The sequence below is a fragment of the Vitis vinifera genome, chromosome 18 (genome assembly GCF_030704535.1).
Source record: "Vitis vinifera cultivar Pinot Noir 40024 chromosome 18, ASM3070453v1".
NCBI classification, from domain to species: Eukaryota; Viridiplantae; Streptophyta; class Magnoliopsida; order Vitales; family Vitaceae; genus Vitis; species Vitis vinifera.
Window position 1 is genome coordinate 31,667,868 of NC_081822.1, and position 23,181 is coordinate 31,691,048.

At 29.7% G+C, this 23,181-nt stretch overlaps 1 protein-coding gene across 1 annotated transcript; it reads right to left on the bottom strand.

Moving 5' to 3' along the window:
- Positions 1-7,031: 7,031 nt before the first annotated feature.
- On the bottom strand, positions 7,032-15,966 carry LOC100246475 (uncharacterized). Its single transcript, XM_002279572.4, has 6 exons — positions 14,940-15,966; positions 14,289-14,476; positions 13,868-14,183; positions 8,529-9,521; positions 8,015-8,202; positions 7,032-7,537 (listed from the first exon to the last, which is right to left on the bottom strand). The coding sequence occupies exons 1-6, from the start codon at positions 15,877-15,879 to the stop codon at positions 7,238-7,240; spliced, it is 2,925 nt and encodes a 974-aa protein (XP_002279608.2). The 5' UTR covers positions 15,880-15,966; the 3' UTR covers positions 7,032-7,237.
- Between the last annotated feature and the right edge of the window lie 7,215 nt (positions 15,967-23,181).

A 23,181-nucleotide genomic window follows, 5' to 3' on the forward strand; every position in this document is an offset into this window, starting at 1 on the left:
TCTCCGTTTGCTCTGCATATGCAAATATCAAGATACACAATGGAGACCAAATATTTGAAATTACAACTCAACTTGTTGCATAACAAAATTTAATGGAAAGTTTAACGATCAGAGTGAGAAAATAAAACTTTTGAAATGATGGATAATTTTAAGCTAAAATAAGTGGTTTATATAGCTAAAATTAGGGTGAAATTTGGAGGATTGGTTTCATCCTATACAAATTTGAGACAGACTTAGGTAGTTATTTTTAGTATTTGGACTGGGTTTGACGTTGATTGCGTTTGGGCCATGGTTTTGAACCTAATCCAAACTTAATAAAATATTTTTATAAATTTATTATTCTATATAATAATATTTATTTTATTTGTTTATTTAACTTTTAAGAAAAATATCAAATTATATTTATATCATGTAATATTTATTTTTTAAAAAGACAATTTTATTTGTTTTTATTATTTTGAAATATCGAGTCATATATTATTCAAATTGTGGGCAACCCAACCTAACCCTATTATACGTAATTCAATTTTGACCTACATAATCTAAAAATATTGAATCAATTATAATAAAACCAATTTGAGTTCAACCTGAGTTTTGGAAATATGAAATTGAGTTCAAATTAAATTGAGTATCTTAACGTAGAAGTGGGATAGAGTTGAGTTCAAGTTGAAGCATTTCTTTATTTATTTTAGACCTCAGTTACCCAGAAACCTTAGCCAACCCACAATAGTTACATCACGGCCATCTTCTTTCCCAGCAACGAGGTTTTGAATATTTTCGGGGAGTACTTATTCATTCTATCTGTTATGAATTTCTCTGGGGTTCCCCTTGTAGCAGTTATGAAAAATTCCAGAGTTTCTCTGATGATGGGCCACCCCATTGTACCCGGCGGAAGCTTTTGGCCGGCAGATTTGCGGCTGGAAATGAGGAAAATAACTGAAAGAGTGACGGAGAGAAGTATGAAGTGAAGGAGAGAGGAGGAGAGATCCATGTTTCTCACTCGATAACTCAAGAAAGAAGAAAGCAAAATAAAGACAAGCATGGGAGCCACCCTATAACAAGGGATCATATAACGAAGGAAGTTGCTTCCATGGTTCGAAAAATGGGACCAGATCGATTTACCATGCATTCATCTTATTGCCGGCACAGTTCAATTATCGGACCGGTTGCATTACTTCTTTGAATTAATTTCTTACTTTCGTATGCCAGGCCAACTTAATAATAGAAGTTGCTGATTCATTTTTCCTTGGTTGTATATGCATGCTCATTCACACGCACACACACGTGTGTGTGCATATATCAAACCACAAGTTTTTTGAACTACAATATCAAATGAGATTAATAATAATTATTCCAAAAATAAAAATAAGATATAAATATAGGAGCCTAGACTTAAATTTTTTCAAAATTTTGCTGTTTTTAAAAAATTTATAACATTATTTGGCATTTGTTCTTTGGAAATAGGTTTTAAAAAGTTTTTATAGAATAAGTAAATGTAGGTTTCACATATTTAAAAAAACAAAACAAAAATATTGAGAAATAAAAACATATTGAAAAAAAACTATAAAAAGCAAATAAAGTGTAATACAATCTCTGTGTTCTTTTATTTTCCATCACTTAATATCGAAAATATCACAATATTATCTCTTTTTGAATCATATACACTCTTTTTTATTTATTAATTTTTTAAACTTTTCTAAAATTTTTATTAAAAAAATATATCTCAAATCAAGTGACCCTTAATATAGAGGTTTTATTAATTGTTTAAAATAATTGAAAATTTAAAAACTGATCCAATTATGCTAAAAATTGCACATAAAAGATGATACTAATTGATTTTGTTAGTTTCTTCTTTACGTATAATTATATATATTTAATTTTTTTCATTAGGTAAACTCAATGCTTTTGATTTATTAATGAGTCTTGTAATTTTTGAAAAATAGTTTGAAACTCAAACTCACCTAATTAGTACATGAAATTTTTGGACAAAAAATTTCTAACTAGAACATTATCTTTCTAAATTTTCTCATTGGAAAAATAGATCCCAAATTAATAAAAAAATTAACTCCTTTTAACAAATTTATTAATTTTAAAAATTAATATGAAACTAAAATAATAATTCAATCACCAACTAGAAATTCATAAACTAAAACTACTTTAGAATGATCTAATTATTGTTATTCTGAATGTAATTTAAATAAATTTCAAATTGAGTGAGAGTTAACAAGTTACATTTATTAATGGGTTGAGTAATTTTCAAAAATAATTTGGAACTAAAAATAAGAGAACAAAAGTGGTATAGAATGAGTCATGAATATGTTATTTCTCTATAGCACACCACCACTCCAAATTTTCTCATTAGACAAATAGATTTTAAGTAAGACCAAATCAAGTAAAATTTAATGGTTTAAATTCTTTAATGAATCCAATTATGGGCAGAATCAAAATTAGTCCAAAATTCTCTATTTGTATAGGATTACTAAATGTATTGAAAAACTTGGTTTGTTGATATATTTTAAAGAACATTCCTTATTTTTAAATCTATTTTAAATAAAATATTTTTAACCATTATTTTTTTTCAATTTAATTTATGCCTTATTAACAAAAAAAAAAAAAAATCAATTATATTCACATTTTATAATATGTACTAAAATAGTATCATTTTTAATAAAATTATCATTTATAATTTAATTACAATATTAGTATTCATATTTTACTAAACATGATTTATTTTTTAATTTATTCCTGCTTTCAAAATTATTTTTATTTTAAATAAAATTTGAATCAAATTTAATTAATTTTATATAAATTCAATTCACATTTTTTTTTTCCAAAATCAAAGAAAGTTTATTGCTAAAAGAAAAGAAAATTTATTTATTTAAACAATTTTTTTGTTTTTTAAAAATCGTTTTAAAAACAATTCACCAACTACCCTTATTTTTGAAAAATATTAAGTGACTATTTGAGAATTGTTTTTAAAAGAATTTTTTTCTTTCAAATAGAAAACTATTTTCCAAACTCCAAAATGTGTTTGACAAAAAGCGGTTTTTTAAGAACAAAGAGTTTTATGATAACATATTTTAATTGTTTTAAATATAATTATATAAATATGGTGAATAAATGAAAACAAAGCAATAAAATAAAATTTATTTTTAAGAAATATCTAAAAACATAAAAAAAGAAAAGGGATTAACAATATTTCTAGTTTTTAAACAAAATTTTATTCTAAAAAAATATCAAAAAACAATTCTTACAAATTATTTAAAAAAAAAATATTATTTTAGGAAAGGTTATTAAACAACTTCTAAAAGCGCGCCCGCCCCACCCCCCTTTTTTTTTTTAAGTTGAAAACAAGTATTTATTTTTCTTTCCATGGGTTCATACAAAATTATTTTAGAAAAGGTCAGTGAACAAGTCCTAAAAACCTTTATTTATTTATTTTATGTTCAATACAAAGTTTTTATTTTTCTTTCCATAAGTTCATAAAATTTTTCCAAGTAAATGGTAGAAAAGAAATCAAATTAAAATGATTTTTTCCCTTCAAAGCATGTGAGATGAGTCGTGTTGGGAACTTGGGATTATTGTAGCCTTCATAAAAGTTAATCTCCACTATTCTAAGGGTTCATGACCAAAGTCATGAACCTAATGAATTTACATTTCCCATTTTATATATTTAATGTACATGCATGGTATTTAGAAAATACAAAGTATTATGACCAAAATCATGAACCTACCAAGTAGTGTACAAGGTATAATGATCAAAGTGATGCACCTAAATTAAAGTTTTCATATATCATGAATACTACATAGAATTAAGAAATGAGAATTCATATATGTAGAAGGAAGTGTTCATTTGTAACTCTTGATGGAAAGTCACTTGAAATGATATAAAAGAGCTCTTGGTTTCTCCCTCCACTCTTCCTAAGTTTGTGAGATTTTCTATCATTTTGTACAAATGTCAAGTGTGAGAGAGTAAGGAGAGGGAACATACAAGTTGCCAATACGAATTCAAAAGATACAAGGTGCTGCCAAAAGTAACTCAATATTATAGACAATTTATGTAAGGTGATCTTTATCACAATGTCACAAGGTGAGTTTTATAGATTTATTTTAGGTTCATTAAATTAAAAAATATGTTTAAACTCAATAAATTATTTTTATATGCTTCTTTAATATCATTTTGCTTATTTCCCTTTACTATATAAAGATTAAATAATTAAAAAATATATAAATTTTTTTGACAAATTTTAATTATATTTGATTTTCTTCCATATTTCTTATGGTGAAACCAAACATGAGAAAACCACTTTCTTTAATCCTTATTTTTTTCTTTCCTTGATACTTTTTAGGAACCACACATAGCCTTAAGAATATAGACTAAGGTAAAATGATGTATAATAATATAAAATAATAAATTATTTTTAATTTTTTATGAAAATAAATAATCCAAAAGAAATATGAAAACAAAAGCTAGCTTCAAATTAATCAATAAGTGAATGAATTATCTAAATTGTGAATGAGGAAAACTGCTTGAATTATTAAAATTTTAGACTAACTAATAAGTAAATCAATTATTTAATTTTTTTTCTAAAATTAAAAAAGGTTTTCTCTTTCCTATTTATAACCATAAAAATGAAAAAAAAAAAAAAGATTTTATCAAGGAAATGTAAATATCTCTTCAAAAACTTCTTTTAGCAATTATCAAATTTTTGAATAGAGGGAAAATTTTAAAATAAATTTAGTATTTTCCGATATAATGAACAATGAGAGATGAATTTATTAGAATTGTTACAATTAAATAATGAATGTATTTATTAAGGCTGTGTTTGGTTCCCAAGAAATTTGAGGAAAAATGCAAGGAAAAGAAAATAAAAAGGAAAAATAGAAGGACAGAAAATAAAAAATAGATTAAAAGTTAATAAATTATTTTTATTTGCTACTTCAAATTCATTTTACTTATTTTAATTCATTGGTATAAAGATTAAATAATTTTAAAATACATAAGTTTCTAACTAGTTTAATCATATTTAATTTTATTTAAGATTTTTCTTAATACAACCAAATATGAAAAAATAATTTTCTTTAACATTTTTTTTTCCTTAGGGTTTTTCGGAACCAAACATAATGTAAAGCTTTAAATTCAAATAATAAAGATATGAGATTTGAATAAAACTGAAGATATATATAATAAGATTATTTTGATATATGGGGAGCGTATTTTAGATAAAGAAAAGTTTTCAAACTATTGAATTTCTTTATATTTATAGATAATAATAAAAAAAAAAGAATTTATTTCTTCACTAATTTTATGATTCAAACCTATATTAAACAAATAAAGATTAAATGTACAACACAAAATTTCCTTCAGATTTGGTAGGATGGTGGCCGTAATTTGTGAAATGAACATTATGCAGTCAAATTTTGAATGATGAATCATAAAGACTCATAGTTAATGAAAGGATAATTATGTATTAATTATTAACTCATGATTGAAAATCATATACATAATAAATTGAACATAATAAATTGGTGTGTCCGGATTAATATAGAAATTAATCTAGATAGGTTGTCCTAAGATTTAATTGTCCAACCATTTAAATTATTTAGTGATCATGTCAATACAATATGATAATGATCTATCCTGTTTATGAATTTACCAACCTATATATGTTTCTTAATGTTATATTACATAAAAAATACTTGATCTTAATTTTAAATACTTGATTTTTTACTTATAGATAGATATCCTATTGTTAAACAATTGAAAGAAAATTTTAAATATTTTTGAAAAACCATAAAGGTTAAAAATAATTCTATACTTCAAAATTGAATAAAATCTAAAATCTATACTATATAGAAGATTATAGTGTTTGTAGATTATTTTTTCTTCTTAAAACGATCCTATGAATATACTTTATCCACTTATATTCTATAAAGCTCAAAGAGACCTTTTAATAGAATGATGATGTCTTTTTAGTTGATAACACAAGTGATATTTTTTCAGTTGACAAATATATATCCAAAAAGTTGAGAATCCTATACCTTTATTTACTTATATATGGACCCATGTTTTTAAGATGTTTACAACTGATAGAGGTATATTGATAGAGAAATGTTTTACATCTATGTTTCTTAATCCCTCTTTCTTATTTTGAGAGTATATTTAGTTTTATGGAGTTCATTGTTCACAAATGGCATAAGTTAGTATTGTGAAGGAATTCATGCTTGTGTTCACATTGTTCATAAATGGTTCCCTTTTGTGCCTTTATACCATTTTTGTTATCTTCCTAGGATTTGGGCAAGGTCTCGATGGGATACCTAACGACAAAAAAGGTTTAGAAAGCTCAATGTGTTTATTCTTTAGGTCATTAATTAACGAATATTATGAATTTGAGATGATACATTTATACTTTCACTCATCAAGCAATTTCTAAATTCCTTATGATATTTTTAAGATTTCGCATCCTCAAAGACATATTTTAACAACTTATTTGATAAGGTACCTGAGATAGCATGACAAACTTGTTTGTTCGTGCTTTCTTAGTCAACAAAAGGTTTAGAGGCCTCATTGGATTTTGACTAAATCAAACATGTCCTAGATTAATCACATTAATGGTAAAGAAGTAATGTGTTGTTATCTCTTAAACCAGACCCATTAAATGGGTCTATCTTGAGTGTTTGTTTGACTATGTTTAGGAAACTTCCATGGCCTCTAATCTACTTTAAAAACTTATTCTTTAAGAAGGAAATGCTATTGAACACATGCAGATAATCACAAGAATCAAAATGCAAGAAACTAAACTTGAAAATTGTAGAATCCAATCTAAATAGGGAAATGAAATTGTAAAAATCAAATATGAATGGGAAAACATATTGCAATTGGTTGAGATGTGTAATCACTATCTTTAAAGTATAGGTCACACCCCTTCTAAGACCATCGCTCAACACAACATTGATGTGTTGTGTAACCCCTTCTAAGATGTGTAATCACTTCTTTAAAAAACCAATGTAACCCTTATTGAAGGTATATATACTGATGGTCAATTATATACCTATCTAAAATTTCATCATTGGAACTTTGCTTTCTTATTGTAAATCCATTATGGAAATATCAGAATGCATGCATATATATATATATATATGGCATTTATTTGCTAGTTCATATATTTAACATAAGTCCACTGCAGAATAGTTCGACTACTCCAGACATGGTAGCCTTCTCAAATGGTGAATCAATCTATTTCTCATGGGGCTGGAGGCGGATTGGGAGACCATTCACAGGAAATGGTGAAGGGTTATATATGATCTTTTCATTTGGAACTACTTTCGCCCATTTGAATCTTGTCACCATATTATGGATAAATACTAGTATTACCAATCGAACATATTCCTTCCCTGGACACAGTCGAGGTCCTCCTCCAAAAGGTACAAAAGTGTATGGTGCAGGCCCCTTTCCTTCAAATCTCGAGGGATCGAATTTCTCTGGATCTGGAAAGTACTTGGGATTTTTGTTTGTAGAATGTACACTCCAATATGTCTGCAAGAAAATGAAAAGTTCTATAGTAAGTTATGTTAATTAAATCATCCATAAACACGAATAGAAGATAAAAAAAAAATGAGATTTTTAACGTGGTTTAGTGATGAATGTGATCGCTATGTCCAAGGAGTGTACCAACACTCAACACTCAACAAATCAAAAGAAGAGTTATAATAGTGAAACTTTAAAAAAACCTTTCAAGTACAGTGTCGCTCTCTAAAAAACCAAAACCCTAAAACATAAAAGGGTTAAATATATAGTATGGACAAACTTGCCATTTACTACATAAAAAGAATTTCTACGGGGCAGTTGACTAGACAGCTTATCTCATGAGCTCAATGAGGAGCTGAACACTCCACATCCTAAACGAAACCCAATAAAATTAATTCAAACTTCACAATCCAACAATTCATTGGCATAAAGTTAATTACATAGTATTATTAAACTCAACCGAGACCATGTTTAAATATAGGATACCTTCCACCCTTTTGGAATGGTAAAACCTTCAAAAGTAAAGTCAGTTATGGCTTCTCGAAAAGTTCCTTGTGCAGGTGGGGCTAGCCTCATTGTTTCCTTCACCACACACCAAGTATACTTCATCTTCTGAATGTCATTCCACTTCAGAAACTCTTCTGGATCTTTGGACATTGCTATCTCCATTTGTTCTATATATGTAAGCAGAAACCAATTGGAAATTACTATTAAACTTGTTTAAAAATCCATCTTTGTAGAGAGATTCCAACTGAAAAATAATGGAAACCAAAAGATAACTATTGTCATGTTAAAGAGAATCTCAAAATGAAGATATGGGTGGGTATTTGCTATAAAAACTCAAGAGATATGTTATACATTTTACACACTATCAAAGAGGATTAACCTACATTTTAGGACCAAATATTCTTTGTTTTGGTCCAAAAGTATATTTCGTTCGTTACTAAATCAATTAAGCAATCTTGATAGGGCTTCAATGGAGAGGAGGCAAGGGTTTTACCTTTTAAGACCTTATCATAGGCATGAGGAAACTCTGCTAGATAGTTGAAGATAAATGTTAAAGTCGTGCTTGTTGAATCAAAGCTAGCAAGAAATATACCAACAATTTTATCAGAGATCTCCATGTCATTCAGAACCGCGCCGTTCTCATCTGTCGCTAAAAGCAAAGAAGATAGTAGGTCCCGGGCTACCGATTCTTCTTTCTCTGATAACTCCTTCCTTCTCTGCTTGATAATTGCTACAAGCTCATGCCGAAGCATTTTGCCTCCTTTTTTGGCGGAGTTAAATGCTGTACCAGGAAAATCTATAGGCAAAGACACGAGCCCAGATAACATCTGATGGAAGGGACGAGCAATCCTAGCGATATGCTCAGGATCTTTGATGCTTATGAACAAGTGACAAGCCAATGTGAAGGTGTACTTCTTTGATAGTGGATAAACATTCACTTCTTTATGAGGAGCCCAATCCGTATTTATGTTCTGGTGTGCCATTGAATCCATGATATGTATGTTACGTTGCAAAGCATCTGGCCTAAGAAATTCAAGGACAAAGCTACGCATTCCCCTCGGTTCTGCCTTTGGGGGAGAAGACTGGAAGAGCAACGCCTTCTCCATCGATGGTGGTTTCCAAGTGGTAATGAGCTTGTTGTGGTTTGAAAATAGAAACTTGTTCCCCGCTGGGCCACAGAACACGGCGACCTTCTCCCCCAACAAGGAGGTCCGGAACACAATTGGGGAGTATTTCTTCATTCTATCATTTATAAATCTTTCAGGGTTAGAATTTTTGCCTCCTAAAGCAAATTCTGAGGTTTCCCCGATGATGGGCCATCCCAGTTTACCCGGGGGAAGCTTTGAACAGGCGGATTTGCGTCTACTGACAAGGAAGATTATACAGAGAGACACAAAGAGGACTATAAGGTGCAGAAGGTATGAGAAAAGATCCATGGCTGCCACACAATGATGATAATGAATCAAAAAGTAGGCTATGAAAAAGGCTCAGGCCTCTTCTGGGCGATATCTCCAAGAACTGAATAGAAGTAGTGAAAAAACATGATTGAGATTACCATGTCAATTAAGGAAAAAGATCATTTAATGGTTAATGAAAAAATATTTTGAATCTACTTTATGATTCCAACTCACTGTGTCATGCACTTAGCATGTTGGGCATGCATTCTTTAACTTATTATTATTATTATTATTATTGTTATTATGGTATTTGCCTTATATTTGATTAAATATAATATAAGATAGAATAAGGAGCTAAATAAGGTAATTTTATTCTATATAAGTAACTAATCTCCAATCGGCACGTATCACCTTTTAAGCCAAAAAATTTTCATAATTAAACCACATCATCACTTTATCTTAATTACAATAAAAAAATCTCAATAATTAAATGAAAATAATGTTATATTTAAAATAAAATTTAAACAAAAAATAAATAAACATAAAATTATACTCTTATTCGAATTTATAATTACTTTATAATTATCTTGCTTTTTTCATATGGTGGTTTTTTTCTTCTTCTTTCAAATCTCATAAAATCATTATTTTAAGTTAACTCTCATTTTTATTTATTTTTTATTTTTTTATATTTGTCAACAATTTTTAGCACTTAACTTATTTTATAATTTTAGTTCAATTTTTTTTTATATAAATTTTATCTTTCACAATTTATATTAACATATTATTTGGTTAATTTTCTTATAGGTTCTTCCCAACTTCAAGATTTTTATTTTATTTTATTTTATGAGATGATTATTACATGTCTTATCAATACTTCCTACTTCTAAGCACCAATTAAGCTCATATATCTAGGTTATAAAATATGAGAATTTGTTGCATTGTGGAACTTGTGAATGATTATATATAATGATGTATATCTCTTTACGACTCCCTATAAAAGGGAGAGACCTCTAATGAGAGTTCATTCAGATTTCTTCCTTCAAGTTCTTTCCTATATTCTACTTTTCTTTTAGTATTTCTATATATTTTCTATCTTCTTTCTTCTTCTCATTTTTTTATTTTATAACATGTTATTAACATAAGGCTCTGAGTATGTAGAAAAAGAGAAGAGAAAGAAAGAAGAACTCATTTATGAAGTTTCTTATAGGTATTTAGCCTTATTTTCTTCAAACGAAATGAAATATGAAAAGTAGTATGCATTGTATTCTATTATTATAACTTTATTTACCTTGTCTTATGGTTAAAAGTTATGTAAATCATATTTCATATAATCAAACCAAAAACTTAATATTGTAAATATTTTGATTATTTAATAACTAGAAGTTATATAAAAAATTTTGATAACTAGAAGTTATGAAAAATATGTACAATTCTTATAACCAGAAGTTATGAGGTAAATTACAAAATTTAAAAATACATAATCAAAAGTAATGCATATGATTCATAATTACTTTATAATTATATCATATAATTGGAAGTTATATAAAATACCAAAAGCTTTTGAACTCAAAGGCCACCTCTGAGAGTGAGACATTGTATTGTGTCTATGTAGCAATTGGACAGAAACGCTCAACTGTGGCATAATTAGTTCAAATTCTTTCAGAAGCGAATGCTTTGGAATATTCCATTCTTGTAGCAGCCACTGCATTTGGCGACGTAGAGTCTACAGGCAGAACAAAGACAGGTGCGTCTATGGAAAAAAGTACTTCTTGCTTTGTCATGGTGAGAGTGAGGTACTGAAGGGCGCCAACAATGCTACGATATTTTGTTGCATTATGTAGCCAGAAGTTATAAAATAAATAAGTCATAGCCTAAAACTATATAATGAATAGTTCTTAACATGAAGTTATGTACAAATTTGCATAATAAATAGTTAATAGCATAAAGTTAAGTATTTGTTTTGACAAAATAATCAAAACCCAAAGTTATGATTAATATTGTCTTTTAATTTTTATTTCACATTCATGCATTTTTCATAACAAAAAATTATGAAAACAATCTGTATTAACAATTATTTCATAGTTAGAAGCTATGTACACAATTTTTAATTTTGTGATATAACTAAAAGTTATATCATAATATAATTGTTAATTGTTTAATGATATTATAACATTACTCAAATTTTAATTATTCTTAGCCTGAAGATATGAAGAATATTAATTGTTAAAACTCATATAGCTAAAAGTTATATTAGAATATTTTATTATAAATTTATATTATATAGCCAAAAGTTATATAATTAATATTATTCATGACCCCGAAGTTATGAAAATAAAAAAATTAATATTCTTTATATTGATAAAAGGTTTTGCCAAAGTTGTTAATATGTATTTTTTTTTTAGTTAGAAGCTAAAGATAACAAAATTGTTAACTAACAATTTTACAACTTTATGAAATTTATATAACCAAAAGTTATAATAAAATATATTGTAGTCTGAAGCTATCATAACAAAGATGTAGATAATAGTTACATATTATTTAAAAGATTAATATTTTATATATCAAACTAAACAAATAGGTAAGTGTTTGATAATTTTTTTATGAACTCCTATTATTAGAAGTTATATCGTCATTAGTAAAAATATTTACATATAGATGTGGAATTTTGGGTTGTATGAAAATATGATATTTATGCTTAATATTCTTGTGTTAGAGGTGATGTTTTAGACTATTTTTTATTCTAATTGTTTAATACACAATTACATTATGAGATGATATAATAGTTGAGATTAATCTTATCTTTGTTTTTCAATATAGAAAGTTGAGATTTTTGAATATTATATATACTTATATCTTGAAAATTCTAAATAACATCTTTTTATTTGATTGTATATAATTTCAATTTTTAATGATCCAAAAATCATGCATAAGAATTCCTCTCAAAGCAAATACTAATGTTTTCCCAATGATGGGCCATCCCATAGTTTACCCGGCCGGCGGTAGCTTTGAACAGGCGGATTTGTGTCTACTGACAAGATTATACAGAGACGCACAAAGAGGACTATAAGATGCAGAAGGTATGAGAAAAGATATATGGTTTTCACTTGAAGATGACAATGATCGAAGAGGCAATGAACAAGCTCTAGGTAATCTCTGGGGATATCGATCTCCAATAATTGAATAAAAAGTAATGAAAGACCACTTGTCACTGTTGCGGTTACATGCAGGTGAATCTGCTGACACAAATGTCTGACTGTAGGTCCCATTCTTGCAAGGATGGGGAGCTTACTGAGGATGGAAGAAAGGTTATTTATTAATCAATGGAACTTTTATGTAATGCCTTCAGTTCAAATAGAACCATCAAACATTAACACTTCACTTATCAGTCATAAAAGTTACATGCTTAGAAATGCATTTCAAATAATTTAAGGTTATGTTTGATGCTCAAATTTTTTTAGTGAAATTACTTATTTTAACTCTTCCATATAAAAATTAATTAATACAAAAATATAATTTTTTTAATTAATTGTAATAATATTTGATTTTTTGTATTTTTTTTATAATACAACAAAATATAAAAAATGATTTTCTTCTAATTTTTTTAAGTACTTTTTAGGAACCAAATATAACTTAAAAATTGTATTTAAAATTATAGGTTTGAAGAACATGTAGATTAAGAGGTTTTGCATAGCGTTTACATGTAAAATTAGGATTGAATAGGTAAAAACACATCAATCTTGGTGGTTTCATGCTACTAAATTACTACAACTTATATTTAAAATTAACCTTTTGAAGAGTGGGATATTTATGAAAATTAATTACAAATTGCAAAACTTTCTGAATGAAAACTAAAGAAACAATTCATACTTTTACAACTAGTACATATGTAAATACAAATAATTCTTAATTTTCATAACTAATATAGATCTAAATATTGCTAAATTGAGTTTGACAGTCCAACCTGTATGCTATATTTGGTTCTTAGAAAGTATTAAGAAGGAAAAAAAAAAGCATAAGAGAATGTTTTTATCATGTTTGGTTTTAACATGAAAAAATACGAAAGAAAATCAAATATAATTAAAATTAGTTAGAAATTTATATATTTTTGAATTATTTAATTTTTATATAAAAGAAAAAAAGAAGTGAAATGAGTTTGAAGTAGTGTATAAAATAATTTATTGATTTAATTTTTCTTTTTCCATTTTTTCTTTTCTTCTAGTACTTTTCTTCTCTTTTTTTTTTTTTTTCCTTGTAATTATCCTCATATTTTCCGAGAACGAAACATAACCTAAGAGTATTGCATAATAATACGTCAAGGCACGCATATACATAGTAATGGATCATGTAAACATTAAAATGCATATACATGTTGCATTTATTTTCTGGTTTATTTATGCAACACATGTTCACCCCAAAAAAGTTTATAAATCACCTTACTGCTTATAAATCACCTTATTTTCACGGGGATGGAGGCGGATCGGGAGACCATTTACTGGAATGGGAGAAGGGTTATATATGACCTTTTCATTTGGATCTACTTTCTCCCATTTGAACCTTGTCACCATATTATGGATAAATACAAGTATTTGCAGTCGACTATATTCCTTCCCTGGACACAGCCGAGGGCCTCCTCCAAAGGGTACAAAAGTGTATGGTGCAGGGCCTTTTCCTTCAAATCTTGAGGGATCGAATTTCTCCGGGTCTGGGAAGTGCTTGGGGTTTCTGTTTGTTGTATGTACACTCCAATATGTCTGCAAGAAAATGAAATTTTTTGTAGTGATAAGCCACGGGCATGAAACATAGATTTTTTCCTTTTGTTTAATGACTAATTGGAAGCATAGTTGTATATAACATACCTTCCATCCCTTTGGAATGGTAAAACCTTCATAAGTGAAGTCAGTTATGACCTCTCGGAAAGTTCCTTGGGCAGGTGGTGCTAACCTCATTGTTTCATTTGCCACACTCCAAGTATACTTCATCTTCTGAATGTCATTCCACTTCAGAAACTCTCCTGGATCTTTGGACTTTGCTATCTCCATTTGCTCTATATATGCATAATAGAAACCAATTTGGAATTAGTATTAAGCTTGTTGTTTAAGAATCCCCCCTCTATAGAGAGTTTCCTACTGAAGAATTATTGAAACGAAGATATGTATTATCAAAGTTGCAGTGAGTCCCAAAAGGAACATGTAAATGGGTATCCACTGAAGATTCAGAAGGCATTATAGGATATGAGCAAGGATGTAAAACTTTTGAAATTGATGGATAATGAAATATACACTAAGATCAAAGGTATATGATGTCACTTCTGTTTTTATATATGGACCTTACATGACATCTTTTAGCATAACAAAACTAATTCCTGAGGATATATAGAAATTTAATAGCATAAGAAACTATATGAAATCCCGTTCAAATTTTTTAAGAACCAAACACAGCTTATATAATTTGTCACTAAATCAAGCTTGCTTGATAAGGATACAAGAAAGAGGAGACAAGGGTTTTACCTTTTAAGACCTTATCATAGACATCAGGGAACTCTGCGAGATAGTTCAAAACGAATGTTAAGGTAGCACTTGTGGAATCAAAGCTAGCAAGAAACAAACCAACAATTTTATCTGATATCTCCATGTCATTCAAACCCTTGCCGTTCTCATCTGATTGTAAAAGCAACGAAGATAACAGGTCTTGGACTTCTGGTTCTCCCTCATCTGATAACTCATTTCTTCTCTGTTTAATGATTGCTACAAGCTCATCCCTTAGCATTTTGCCTCCTTTCTTGGCACGGTTAAATGGCGTACCAGGAAAATCTATAGGCACAGACACCAGCCCAGATGTAATCAGATGGAAGGGATGAGCAACCTTGGCGACCTGTTCAGGGTCTTTTATGCTCATGAACAAGCGACAAGCCAAAGCAAAGGTGTACTTCTTTGATAGCGGATAAACCTTTACTTCTCTATTAGGAGCCCAATCCATCTCTATGTGCTCCCGTGCCATGGAATCCATGATTTGTATATAGCGCTGTAGCACATCTGGCCTTAGAAATTCCAGGACATAGCTGCGCAATCCTCTTGGTTCTACCTTTGGGGGAGACTCGAAGAGCAGTATCTTCTCCATGGACCGCGGCTTCCAAGTGGCAACGAGCTTGTTGTGGTTTGAGAATAGAAACTTGTTCCCTGCGGGGCCACAGAAGACAGCGACCTTCTCGCCCACCAAGGAGGTCCGGAACACATCGGGGGAGTATTTCATCATTCTTTCCTTTATGAACCTTGTGGGGTTCCCACTCTTGCTTCCCAAAGCGAATGCCAAAGTTTCTCCTATGATGGGCCATCCTTGATTACCCGGCGGAAGCTTTGCGGTGGCAGATTTGTATCTGCGGACAAGGAAGACTACGCATAGAGACACAGAAAGGAGTATAGGGTGAAGAAGAAATGAGAAAAGATCCATGGCTCTCCCACAATGATGATAATGAATCAAAAAATGGGCAACGAAAAAGGCTCAGGCATATTCCGGGCGATATCTCCAAGAACTGAATAGAAGTGAAAAACCATGATTGAGATTACCACGTCATTTAAGGAAAAAAAATCATTTAATAGTTAATGAAAAAATATTTTGAATCTACTTTATGGTTCCAACTCACTGTGTCGCATGTACTTAGCATGTTGGGCACGTATCCTTTTAACTTTTTTTATTGTGGTATTTGCCATAAATAAATATTTGGGTTATATTTAATTAAATATAATATAAGATAAGATAATAAGCCAAGTAAGGCATTTTTATTCTATATTTAGATGAAAATGAGATTAGTAAGTAATCTCCATAGGGTGTGTGTCATCTTTTAAGCGAAAAAAATTTCCTTGATTTAAAATAATTTTTATTTTTAAAACAGAAAATATGATATTTTTAGAGATATCTAAATAAAAAATAAAAGTATACTCTTATTAAAATTTATAATTAGTTCATTCTTATCTTGCTTTTTCCATGTTTTATTTTTTAAAATTCACATAAAATCATTATTTTAAGTTAACTCCCATTCTTTTAATATTTGTAAATAATTTTTAGCACTTAACTTATTTTATGATTTTAATTTAATTTTTTTTATATAAATTTTATCTTTCACAATTTATATTAACATATTATTTGGTTAATTTTCTTATGGATTCTTCTTCACATGAAATAACTAGGAAGTATTTCAATAATCAAACTAATTGTAGTGATGGATCAAGGTATGAGAGAGATTCATGTTTCTTCAAGTATAAATAAAGAAAAGAATTAATTGATAAATAATAAAATGTGAAATAAACTATAAAAGATGAACAATAAACAATGTGTTCAAATATGATAACAAAATAAACTTATTTGCAAAGAATTAAATAAAAACATAACGTTTAATCATAGCAAACATTTTCATCACCAATTAGATGGTCAATTTTCCCATTAGGATTCTCAAAGAAATCTGAGACATTTAAATGGGTTAGATCCACTTGGCTATCACTATCAATGACGTTCATTTCAACTTCCTTTCCTTTAATTGATGCTTGGTAAAGGTTGACCAAATGTTTGGGTGTACGACAGGTATGCGACCAATGCCTCTTCATACCACATCTATAACACTTATTCTCATGGTTCTTAGGAGGTTTATCTTGTAAATACTTCCCATTTTCTTGTTTTACCTTAGTATTATTCCACTTTTGGTGGTGCAATGAGGCTTTCATTTTTTGAGAATTTGGTGAATTATTACTATAAGAACCATGGTATCGGGGATTTCTTCCACAACCATGACCACGTCCTTGTTATCGTCCACGACTTTGGGATAATATTGCATTCACTTTAAGGAAAGATTTAGATCTAGTTGGACGAGACTGGTGATTTCTCATCAAAAGTTCATTTTTTGTTAAACATTCATGGAGATGATAACGAAGGAAAATCAATGTTTTTGCACAATCCTGCAGGGATGCTTGATTTCCTTCTTTGATCATAGCTCCAAGATTCATTGACAATTTTGTTTTGAATAACTTCTGGTTATACAAGAGAATTAGAAATTGTATGCATAACTTCTGCCTATGAAACAATTGTTAATAAAAATTGTTTTCCATAATTCCTGTTGTGAAAAATAAAAGAGTATGAAATAAAAATTAAATCCAATATTTTTCATAACTTTAAGTTATGATTATTTTGTCAAAACAAGAAAATATTCAAATTTGTACATAGCTTCAGGCTATGGACTATTTATGTATAACTTCTAGTTACACGATATAATTAAAAAAATTAAAAGTTAATATCTTTCATAGCTTCAGGCCATGATTATTTTGTCAAAATAATAAAATATTTAAATTTGTACATAACTTAGGCTATGAACTGTTTTTATATATAAATTTGTATATAGCTTCAGACTATGAACTATTCATTGGGTAGATTTGTGCATAGCTTCGGCCTATGAACTTTCATTATGTAGATTTGTACATAACTTCAAGCTATGATTATTTATTTATTTTATAACTTTTGACTATATAATATTGTTTGATATAACATCCAGTTATACCATATAATTAAAAATAAATAATTGGAGATCATATACATAACTTCTGATCATGTATTTGTAATTCTATAATTTTTCCTCATAACTTCTAGTTATAGGAATTGCACATATTTTTCATAACTTCTGGTTATGAATTTACCCCATAATTTATAATATATGGTTGTAGGAATTGTACATATTTTTCATAACTTCTGGTTATGAATTTACCCTATAATTTATAATTTACCCCATAACTTCTGGTTATAGGGATTATACATATTTATGTATTCAAATAAAATAAATGAAAATAGAGATCAAAAGGTAATAAAGTAGAAAATCATGATATAAGTTTATCATATACCTTTTTGTGAGAAAAAAGAAAAAAAGTCTTTCTATTTCTCTGAAAGGAAGAATGTCTTTCTATTTCTTTAAAGAGAAGAACGTCTTTCTTATTTATTTGAATAGAGAAAAATCTTTATATTTCTTTTGTAGAGACTATTCGTGCTGATAACGTGTTGTAAAATTATAAAGTGAAAGGAGAAGAAAACAAGAAAGAGAATCATAATGTAGAAAGAGAATAGAATGTATGGGAAAACTCTATATTAAATTTCATTAGGACTCTCTCCTTTTTATTAGAAGTTACAAGAGATATTTATGAATGATCATCCACAAGTTACCATAGTGGTACAAAATCTTATATTTTATAACAGTTTTCTATTTTTATTTTTTTATTTTTTTCTATGGAACAAATATTATCATACTTAGTAGAATGTGCCCATATACTTAGTAGAATGGGCTCGTAGTACCATATCGGATTCAATCAATTATCTATGATAGATAAAGTCATTTTGTATTTTCTTATTTGGTGGCACAAACTTGACCATGAACACATACCATTATTCTAACACTAAAGTGGACCACTAAAATGCACTACGAATCACTAATATACAACTCACAAGTTACAGAGTTATCATGATCCACAATAATGCTTCACATATTATAATTTTTGAAAATATGATATTTTTCTTTAAGTGTGTAATGAATATCTTATTTGGTAACTATTCTAAAAAATAATTTTTAAAGATACTTTTTATAAATTGTTCTTTGATATTTTATAAAAAATATTTATTTTAAAACTTAAAATGTTTTTAATCTACTTTTTATATTTTTAAATGTATTTTAAAAATAACTTTATATATAGTGTTTTATTTTTAATTATTCTCCATATTCGTATAATATTTTTTAAAATTTTTTTTAATAAAACTATTCTAAATAATTGTTTTCATAACCATTTCCTAAATAGACCCTTAATTTTTAGTGTTTTTTTTTCTTTGAAGATGCCAATTATTATTATTGGAAAGTAGTTTTAAAGTAAATGTAGAGAGTAGTGATCATTTTGATGCATTAGTTATATATTTTGGACATCTTTCTCACTACTTTTTATTATATTAATTTGCTCTTCTACATCTATATATTGTATTTTTTTTTTTTAAATTTTTTTTTGATATACTTAATCATTTTTGTGACAAAAAAATAGATGATATTTACATTTATATTGAGTAACGATGATTCTCTTGATATATATATATATAGAACAAGATGACCAAGTCATAAGACTTCTAGATAACAGATCCGTTGAAAAGCATAAGAAAGATGGCTATAATTTCATACACTTTGGTATGATTCAAGTAGCAGCTAAGCCTTTGACAAGATTAGGTTTAAACACCGCTATTGTCATGTGTTTAAGGGATAATAGGCATCTAACCGACATTTGCGGAGAACCAATTATTAAGCAAATCAAGCATTGGAGAGCCAGAGTCATCAGCAGAGACTTTGAAGCCTACCTAAAAAACATGGGGCATCTCATTGCTGCAGATTCCCTACATCAGATATTTTGCCTTTTTTTGCCTATTTAAGGAGGCTCGGTCCTCATTTGTAAGCACGTTTCATTTTTCTCTCCTAAGCTTATGCTCTCCCTTCTCTCTTCTTTCTCTCTCATCATGTAAGCCTTTCAAGCTTTCAAAGTTTATTAAAGGAGAAAGTTTCATTCCTAATCACTCAATTCATGGAACTTGCAGGATTCACAAGAACATGGCCCCCAAGAAAGACAAACAACCTCTTAGGTCCATTAATTCTAAGGATTCCCATTCAGCTCTCTCTGAGAAATTCACGCCATTTTATGACCATTTTGAAATAGCAGATTCTTCTAGCCACTTCAATCATCACATTACTTCACCATCCACTAGTATGGATATAGACTCAAGCTCGGAATCTCTACCTTTTGTGGAAGATTCCTTACCCACAAATTCATCTTTTAATAATGCTAACACTTTGTCTGATTATGTCAATTGCATTTTTGAATGGCAGGGAAGTTATGAGACTCTTGAAAGAAAACTTGAGTCAGTTGACTTTCATAAGCTCATGTTAAACGCTCAAGCCTCATTTTCCCCACTGGAAAATGGTGAGAAAAACCCATTCACCCCACTGGTGAATGAGAAATTAAGTAAGGATGAGCAGGAGTGCATTATCTTTAGAATGTTTCACCAAAGGAATGAGATCCTGTCCAAACCATGTCTAGGAGATCCAGTGATTCTCAAGATACTGTTGTAAACAGTGAAGAGATCAATTATCCTAAGATCCAAAATGATTTAGATGATTGGAAGTTACCCAAGGTGTCTAATCAAGAAATTTATAAGAAAGGAACCTTTAAGTTCTTCACATATTATACCATTAAGACCTCTGAAATGACAGTCAGTTTAGAACAAGATGACCAAGTCATAAGACTTCTAGATAACAGATCCGTTGAAAAGCATAAGAAAGATGGCTATAATTTCATACACTTTGGTATGATTCAAGTAGCAGCTAAGCCTTTGACAAGATTAGGTTTAAACACCGCTATTGTCATGTGTTTAAGGAATAATAGGCATCTCGAATATCGAGATTCTATTATAGGCGCAGTCCAAGATGGACTACAAACCTTATGAGACGTCACCCCAACCCTCTTACAGCCTAACAAACGCCTATCCACGGCTAACAACGGCTCAACCGGCAGGGCTCGCGCTCCCAGGCACACTGCTACCTATCCTAGGATAGGCCAAGAACACCGACATGCAGATCCTGAAGATATGCTGAAATGAAAACTTGTTTTTCTTCAGCACTGGACCTGGCTTTTTCACAAATTAGAAGGGTTTTTTCCTTAAGGTTTTTAACAAGGATAAAGGTTTGCTTAATACAGATGTCATGGTTACAGATATGAACATCTGTTAACTTATACTTAATGGCAAGTCTTTCGCCATTGGCTCCAAATAGAGACTCACTAGTCTCTTCGCATAAAGGAATAGGTACCAGACCTTCTTGAAGGCAATTTTCCGCTGCTCCTGAATCAATCAAAGCAATAATATCAAAGACAAATTTATCTTTGACTACTATAGTAAGGGAGACTTCCCACCTCTAGAAGATAACCCTACTCACAGTATTCAAAAAAGTATTTGTCTCATTATCATTAATATGAGAAGATTCTGGAATATCCATATGGATTTCTTGGTTGCCAATTCTATTGATTTGATCTTGGAGATCAGAGAGACCTAGACTTATGAATTGTCTTAACTCCTTAATCTCCTTTTTATGCTGCTTAACTTCTTCATGAAGTTCCTTAATGCTGACATCCTTGGGAGACTGCTGGTCAAACCTGTTTAAGATATCGTTAAGGTTATAAGGATTAACAGTCTTCTTGGCTTCTATCTTAACAACAGATTTCTTAAAAACTTCATAAAGGCTTTGCTTAGTTTTTTCATCTTCAACTTTTCTTAAAGTATCTAGGATGAATTCTTGATCTTGGCTTATGACATTTATGGTTTTAGGACGACAATTACAATTACCCTTAATACAAACATCTTGGTCACTAGAAGATTGGCTAGAAACATCGCCACTGCTATCTAGTTGATTAATATCATCTTCATTATCTGAATCAGTCCTTGATTCAGAGTCTGAGTTTAACATTACTTTACAAAGCATATTTTTTAGGTCATCTGAGACACTTAAGTTGTTAATCTTTTGCTTAACTCTACAATCTTTTTTATAATGGCCAACTTTGCCACATTTAAAACAGATAATTGGCTTGACATCTAAAGGAGTTTCTACCTTTTTCTGAGTATCTTTGTTGACCCTTCTTTGGACGTGTCTTGACTGCTTAGTATCATTCATCCTATAGTTGTCATAGGTACCTCTCTTATTGTGGTAAAACTTATCTTTGCTAGGCTTCCTGCTTGGCTTTTGCTTAGAGGGAGGCATAGTTTCTTTTTGGCTGAAACCAAACTGGCTACAGAATGATCCAAATTCATTCTTGTAGATTTTTTGTTCATTCTTCATTTGTTGCTTAAGCTTGAAGTCATTGTACAACTTAATCCCTTAAGCTGTGACAATGCTTATAATCTCACCATAGGTTAGCTTATCATAAGGGATTTGACCGTTATACTGTTCCCTTATCTTGATCCTAATTCTCTCAGAGAAAAGCTTGGGTAATCCTGAGATGAATTTTTCTTTCCAAAAAGACTGGTTACAATCTGACCTTAGCATGACTTTGGTTAGGAAGACTTCCTTATACCACCTAAAATCATGAAGCTTGGGACACTTAAGGTTGGTTAAGAGGTCTGCAGTTTTATCCTTAATTTTTGCAGGATCTCCAATGAAGTGCTTGGATATTGAGTAGATTAGAGTAGCCACTGCATCTTCAACATCTTGGCCATCTTCGTCCTTAACAACTTCATTACTCTCATTGATCCTATAGGCTTTAAGGATACTATTCCTATCATCAAAAGTGAGATAATTATCCCACCAACCCTTAAGCTGACCTGTAAACCCAGCAACAATGGTCTGAGCTACAGCATGATCTGGCAGTCTATTGTTTAATTTATAAGCTGTACTAACCATGGTCATTTCTTGAAGCTTAGTGAGTATGTTATACTCGGTCATACCGTCTATGTTCCATTCATAGATAGTACCACTGGTGTATGAGGCTTGAGTATATTGATTTCTTTCCTCAAACTGCATGTCAGGAAAAGTAGGCCTAGGATAGTAATTCCTAGTCTTAAAGGTTTCCAAGTTGTTAATAATTTGATTATGGGGTTCCTCAAACATCTTAATTAGTTCATCAGCTTCTTCTTCTGAACTAATATCACCTTTAACCATATTGATTCTCTTATCGGGCCGAACAGTCAAAGGAGTAACAAGAT

Coding starts and splice junctions, on each gene's coding strand:
- LOC100246475 (XM_002279572.4), bottom strand. CDS start 15,879: ATGGATCTTTTCTCATTTCTTCTTCACCCTATACTCCTTTCTGTGTCT. Junction 8,203..8,528: donor CTATGATAAGGTCTTAAAAG/GTAAAACCCTTG, acceptor TTACATATATAG/AACAAATGGAGATAGCAATG. Junction 7,538..8,014: donor CCATTCCAAAAGGGTGGAAG/GTATCCTATATT, acceptor ATTTTCTTGCAG/ACATATTGGAGTGTACATTC.